General features: G+C 39.6%; 1 protein-coding gene across 2 annotated transcripts in view; it reads right to left on the reverse strand.

Annotated features, from left to right (window-relative positions):
- The window catches only part of HECW1 (HECT, C2 and WW domain containing E3 ubiquitin protein ligase 1), a 542,004-nt gene that overhangs the window by 275,707 nt on the left and 258,771 nt on the right, over nt 1-7,526 (reverse strand). For both annotated transcript variants that reach the window (XM_006872147.1, XM_006872148.1), the window contains one exon: nt 2,509-2,584. In XM_006872147.1, the coding sequence (XP_006872209.1) occupies nt 2,509-2,584 (76 nt within the window). The remainder of the gene's footprint in view (nt 1-2,508; nt 2,585-7,526) is intronic.

Genomic DNA, 7,526 nt, shown 5'->3' on the forward strand with positions numbered 1-7,526 from the left:
AAAAAAAAAAAAGTTTGAAGGGGCCTGTGAGTCCCTGTCTCTGCTTCAAGGCTTCACTTGAGCTTGGGCTAGTGAAAATTTCTCTTGGTTGCTGTAAGGTAAATTTAAAAACCATTTGTCTGTTTTCAGAGTTCTTTTTATGTCATACATACCAGAGTAGAACTATGCTCCACAGGATTTTCAATGGATTTTTTTAAAAGTAAATGTTAGGCCTTTCTTCTTAGGTGCCTCTGTGTTGAATCAAACCTCCAACCTCTCAGTTAGCATTCTAGAGTTCAACTTTTGCAGTACTTAGGGACTTGATTAAGGAGTCCTGGTGTGGCACTGGACTGTAAAGTTGGTTTGAACTGCAAGGTCATCGTTCAAGCTCATCAGCTGTTCCTCAGAAACCCTATACAAGGGTCGCTATGGTTGGAATCTTGATGACACTTAGCAACAACAACAGGGACTTGATAACTAATCCTGGTTTTCACTGTTTTCATTTTTTAAAATGATTAATTTTTTTGTTATTGAAAATATACACAGCACAACACACACCAATTTAGCATTTTCTACACAGACATCCTTCAAGGTGTGCAACCATTCTCACGCTCTTTTTCTGAATTGTTCTGACACCATTAGTGGTGGTGTGCCATGGAGTCAGTTTCGAGTCATAGACACCCTGCATAGAGTTTCTGAGGCTGTAAATCTTTACAGGAGCAGAAAGCCTCATCTTTCTCCTGTGGAACAGCTGGTACTTTCCAACTGCTGACCTTGAGGTTTGCAGCCCAACTCATAACCACTACACTAAACTCACTGTCCCTATAGCTTCCTATGCAACATTTCCATTTACTGTTGTCAATTTGATTTCATATCATTTTTTAATAGAGCACAAAGCTCAGGGCAAACATTCTTTGTTAATGAAGTTAAATCGTTGTTAGGTTTAAAGGCTTAAGCAGATATTTTTGGTTTAAGGTTTGAAGACTATCTCAGTAGAGTAATTTCAGGGATTCATTGATCCTTCATGGATCCAGAATATCTGATTTCCAAGAGCATGTGAATGGTTCCCATTGTTTCTGGAGGTTTATATGAATGACTTAGGTATCCTGATGGCACAGTGGGTTAAACATTAGACGGTTAACGGCAAGGTCAGAAGTTCAAATAAACCAGCCACTCCAAGGAAGAATCATGAGGCTGCCGGCTCCCATAAAGATCTGTAGTCTTAAAAACCCTATGGAGTAGTCCTACTCTAGCCTATGTTGTTGTTAAGTGCTATTTAGTTGGTTCTGACTCATAGTGACCCTGTATAGGGTTTCCGAGGACAGGCTGGTGGGTTTGAACTGCCAAATTTGTGGTTAACAGTCCAGTGCTTACACTAGGACTCTATACCTGTAAACCACTTTAAATAAATATGTTGCTGTTATTACATGCCATCAAGTCGGTCAGACTCCTAATGACCCTGTATAGGGTTCCCACTGAACCACTGACCTTGTGGTTTGCAGTCCAGTGCTTATCCTACAGTACCACACCAAAGAGTCCTTGTAGGGTCATTATAAGACAGAACTGACTTAATGGCAGTGGGGAATACTAATGGCTTATATTTCTCAAGCATTTCAATAGGAGGACATGAATGTTGAATCAGAAGTTGTTTGTTTTTATTTCAAGTAATATCAAATTAGTGAGTTTCTTTCTTTTCCTTTTTCCATTAGCTTTCATATGCCAATGTTCACAATGACTCTTTAGATACATGTTTCTTTGTTGATGCACAGTTAGACTTGAAAAGTTCAGGTGACTTTCCAACTCACAGAGAGACTAATAATGCCTTTCACCTCTATGATCTCGGATGCTCTGAAATGTCTGTAGGTTTGACAAAAGATAGTAGTTGCCCAACTTTGCTCATACCATTGCAACCCCTCAAAGACCACTCAGGGCACAACTAAAGAAGCGTGGCTCTGAACTTTGCAGTTAGAGAAGCTCAGCTTTTCTTTTAAACTTTTGAATTTGAAATATTTAGATTTACAGAAGAGGTGCAAAGACAGTGTTCCCATTTACACTTCACCTTGCTTGCTTCAATGTTAACATCTTGCATAACCACGGTGTCTTGGATACATGGATACAATACTATTAACTAAATAACCAGTGAGATGTAGATTTCACTGGTTTCCCACAAATGTCCTGTATTGGTTGTCCTTTCTCTTTTTTTCTGAGAAGCTCACTTTTTATCTGTTTTATAAATTGTGCTTTTTATTTGTAAGGTTTTGTTTTGATAAAGGATTTAACAGATACTTTTCTTCCATGCTTTAGTCTACCTCCATTCTATAAATCCTCAATTACTGCTACTTGACGATAGAAGGAAAGTAGAAATGTAGCATCTCTGCTCAACATCTCTGAGTGCTTTCACATCTGTGGCTTGTTGTCTCTTCCCAATATCCTTGTGAGGTCAAAGGACTTGGAGCCAAACTAGACATTGACGCTGGGCCTCCTAGCCTCTTCACTGACATTTAATGTCTCCAGGTGAGCAAAACATACCTGAGAGAGAAAAGCTGATCAACCTCCGGCTTCCCTGATCTTGGACAGTCTCATCGGTGCCAATGCTTTTAAAAGTCTGTAAGAAGAAGGAAAATGGGAGACAAGCAAAGCAAGTGTTGAAATTGTTGCTCACACTGACATAAGCACACTTAATCACAGTAAATTTCTCCAGCTACAGTCAACTAAGCCAGCAGCAATGGGGTTCATTAGGCAACTATTGATGAAAATAAACTCCTAGCAATCTTTCTCAGCAATAGAGAATTTGCTAAGGGGGGTGGGGTACTTTTCAAAGAAATGAAATCAACAAACCCAATTACTATAATATTATTAGCCCTTTGTAGCTGCTAATATAAACAATGTTTTTCACATTCAATTTGTCAGAACTAAGCATTTATTAAGGCAGGGCTTTAGACATTAGAAGGATAGGATGATACATGTTTACTGTTGTAATTGCATGTCTTCATTTTGCAAAGTATAGTGTGAAACAGATTTATCTGCACTTCTTGTGATAACAAAAATCCCTGTATTGTTATCTAGGGATTTCCGTAAAACATTTTGTCATGGAGAATCCTGAGCATGCTATTAAGAAGCTACTCAGAGGTTTTTCTTATTTGTTATTTTGGGAAATTTCCAAACATAGTTGCTACATGGATTTTCTATACTCTAGCATGCATTTGCAGACTAGGCTGCTGTAATATTTTACTTTCTGTCATTGCTCAATATATGCGTTAATGGATTAACTAAAACAGGTAGTGTCCTTGCTTCTACTTTCTTTAAAAACAACACTAGCTGTTGGCAAGTTGATTCTGAATCATGGTGAGCCCATGATTAGAACTGTACTCCCTAGGGTTTCCGTGGTTGGCTTTCTTGGAATTAGGTTGCTCGGCATTTCTTGGGAGGCACCTCTGGGTGGACTTGAGCCTTCAACCTAACCGTTAGAAGCTGGGCACATTAACTGTTTGTATTACTCAGGGAGTCTGCTAGTCTCTTATAAGAAGGTTTCACTTAGGTAAGTTTCTGAGAGTTGTGATTGGATAGCTCCACAAACCAGTCTCATAGGAAACTGGCAATAAACACTGGGCATCACCAGAACACACAGCTTCAGCCCAAGGGAAGTAAAACGTGATCGTTAGAACACCTCTTCAATACTAGGCAGATGTACTGGGTGGACCTGCAGCTTGTGGGCAAATCTCTGTCCACCCTAAGTCTGTGTCTGCAGTGCCAGCACAGGGATACTGGGATGCTCAGCAGAGTGAAGAGCATGGTGGCATCTGGAATGGTGCTGAGCATTATGGGAGATCAGAGTCCATGAAATTCCGCCACAGGTCTCTGTCTTACAGTCTTATTTCCTAATAAAGTATCGATGTCAGGTGCGGTCACGATGAATCCGTCCCTTTCATGTCTCATTTGTGTTTCATTTTAAAGTTTATTAGCTGCCACAGAGACTGAAAATCAACAGATCGCTCAGAAATTACATCCTCAGCCTGAACCATGCTCCTAAATCTGGTATGGCCAATCGGCAAGGATATCTTTGGGGCTTCAAAATTCCTTAGTACTAAGGTCTTTTCTTATATTTCAACCCTTTGTCTGAACAAAGGCCAGAACGAATTGCAGTAGGCCAACCATAGACCCCATAAAGTTTGTATTTGCATGCTTTTGTTGTAGTTAACTGCCATTGAGTCAGGTCCCACTCAAAGCAACCTTGTATAGAGTTTCTGAGGAGTGACTGGTGGGTTTGAACCACCAACCTTGAGGATAGAAGTCTAGTGCTTATCCTACAGTGCCACACCAAGACTCCTGTACTTGCATAGATCAGACAATTACAATTGGCTGTTGAAGTCTCTTAATCCTAATTCTAGTTTTAAAATGTTAACATCTAATGTGTTCTTTTTAGTTCCTTGAGACCACCACAAAAAGTGATAATTTGAATAGAACCGCAGGAATCTAAATAGGGTGCATTCCACTTATAATTTTAAGAGATGTAGGATTAAACTGCATATTACAGACAATACAAAAATCAGCTTGAACATGCAACTATAACAAAGATGGTACATTTGTTCCTTCCTATTTAAAGCATGCATGTATTGGTTCTTCACATTTCAATATTCCTTGGCTGGCTATTTAGAGTATTTACAAAGAAGGTTTTTCACCTTGATTGTATCTAAATCAGCCTGATAGGCAAAAAAGTAGATGCTTTTCACAAGTTACCAAACTCAGAGGAGAAACACATATCAATTTGTTGCTGCTGACCCTGATTCACGGTGACCCCATGCACGATGGGTCCCAATGAAGCCTGTTTCCATGCCATCTCCACAATAGGTGGCAGATCAGACACAGATTAGATGGTCATGATCCAGAGGTGGCTTCACTGGCTAATTTTTGGAAATTAGATCATCACGCCTTTCTTCCTAGTTCATCTTCATCTGGAAGCTCTACTGAAATGTGTCCAATATCCCAACAATATACTGACTGCCAATGACAGGCAGCTGGGGGCTGCACACTGATGAGGATTTCAACCTGTGGCTCCTCCATGGAAGGTGAGAATTGTTCCACTGAGTCATCCATTTCTCTCACATCATTTAAAGCTCTATAAAATTCTCCTGAAATGTGTGTCTTTTCACTAAGTTATTGGCAAAGTCATCTAAGTACCAGACTGATTCTATAAAAGCGAAAGCAACCATCGCCATGATGAATATTTTCCAGGAAATAAAACTGTCTCCTCCAGTCCTGGGAGGGTTGTATATATACCCTGACTTAATGTTTGAGAGGAGTTGCAGGGGCATGCTTCAGGATGAGAAGTCTGGGGTACTCACACAGAGACCCTCCAGGATCTATTTTATTTTTGACAATTCAGTCTATTTTATTTTGCTGTTGTTGAGACTGGGCATTGCAGAACACACACCAATTCAACAATTGATTCAATTCTGTAAATTATGCAACCATCTCACCCCCTATTCTGAATTATTCCTCTACCGTTAGCATAAATTCACTCCCCCCAAAGGTTTTTTTTTTTTTAATCTAATCTTTTCAGTTGCAGTTGTCACTTTGATTTCATAAGTTGTTAAGTGCCATCGAGTCATTTCCGACTCATAGTGACCCTATATAGGGTTTCCGAGTAGCAGCTGTTGAGTTTGAACTTTTGACCTTGTGGTTCAAACCAACTTGCAGTCCAGTGCTTATCCTATTGCGCCACACCAGTCACCATATGATTTTATATTAATAATTCTTAAAAGAGCATTATTCTTAAGCAGACATCCTTTACTAGTTAAGCTAAATAATTCATTAGTTTTAAGGTGATTTCGGGGGATAGATTTATTCTAAGGTTTTATGATTATGTCAGGGCAATCATTTCAGAAGTCTATCCAGCCTCCTTGGTCTGGTGCTGTGCCATCTGCACGATCATCAGTAGGGTTGAAGCCATGATTGAAGTTCTTGTGTTGCTCCATCTCACTGTGATATTTCCTCTCTTCTGCTTACTCTCTGCTTTACCAAAAATGATGTCTTCTGTTTTCAGTGACTGGTCTTGTATTCAAATTAAAAGTGAGCCAAATTCTTGCCAATTTGTTCTCAAGAGAGTTCCCATTGCATTGCTTCTGAGACTGATCTGTTCATTCTTCTGGCAGTCCACAGTACATGCAATATTCATGAACAATAACAGCAGTAGGATGGGTAAACAGTGTTTGCCCAGCATTAACGGTACTTGTCCTCGTGTATCAATGGTGATGGTGGTGGTGATATGCCTTGGAGTCGGTTCCAACTCATAATGACCCTACATATGGTTTCTGAGGTTGTAAACCTTAATGGGAGCAGAAAGCCTCATCTTTCTCCCATGGAACAGCTAGTAGTTTTGAACTGCTGACCTTGAGGTTAGCAGCCTGACTCCTAACCACTTCAGTACCAGAGCTACTTATCAATAGTCCTCAAAATTTTTTGGCAAAGCTATTTTTATTTTGAAAACAAACATGGAAAGATTTAAAGTTGAATGTAAAATATGCATGCATTTTGAAGGTAAAAGAAAAGATTTAAAAACAACAACAACAACAATCCTTTGAATGGGGAAGGCAGCTCCAAACTGCTTCCCCAAATGACCACGACCCGGGTTTATTCTCTGTGGTTAATAGTTGGAGAAGCTCCTTGTAGGCACTGAAAGCAATTCAAATGAGCATATTCCTATGTAATGCTCAAGTCTGATGTGAAAACTCCATTTATAGTATCACAATTATTCTCAACTAACTGCACTGGTATAGTGCTGCAGGATAAACATTGGACTTATCCTACAAGGTCAGCTGTTCAAAGCCACCAGTCACTCTCAGAAACCCTATACAGGGTCACTATGAGTCAGTTCTCACCAGAACAACAGAAACAACTGCAGAATAGCTTCTTTCCCCTGACTGATGACAGGGTTTGTGCTTAGTTACAGAACAATTAAATTAATAGTGATGGCAGAGATTAAACTATTGACTTCCTTGAACCTTTATATATTCACCAGACACAAATAATTCTCATATACTTATAAATGAAAAATGCAGCACTCCATGACTGATAATGAGAATATAAAAATTAGATGCAAAGTAGTATTCCATTATCTAGTAAGAACATTATCTAGGCCACTGACTATCAGCAGTCAGAAGCACAGAATTATCAGCTTCACTTTAGGTCATCAATAAGTGGCTTTCAGAAAAGGCATTCTTTTTGCCTTCAAGATTTTAACAAACAAAAAAACATTATACTAGAGTCAATTTCAGCTCATAGTAATTGTGTGAGTTAGAGTATGCTAGAAATTGACTTGTGTCTGCCCCCAAATATGTGTCTACGTGACTGTTCCATGATTCTTGGTTGTTGTTGTTGTTGGGTGCCAATCAAGTTGGTACCGACCCATAGCGACCTTACGCACAGCAGAACAAAACAGTGCCCGATTCTAGGCCAACCTCCCTACTGTTGCCATACTTGAGTCCATCGATGCTGCCACTTGGCCAATCCATCTCGTTGGAGGTCTTCCTCTTTTTCTCTGACCCTCC

Source organism: Chrysochloris asiatica, unplaced genomic scaffold (assembly GCF_000296735.1).
Source record: "Chrysochloris asiatica unplaced genomic scaffold, ChrAsi1.0 scaffold00184, whole genome shotgun sequence".
Lineage (NCBI taxonomy): Eukaryota > Metazoa > Chordata > Mammalia > Afrosoricida > Chrysochloridae > Chrysochloris > Chrysochloris asiatica.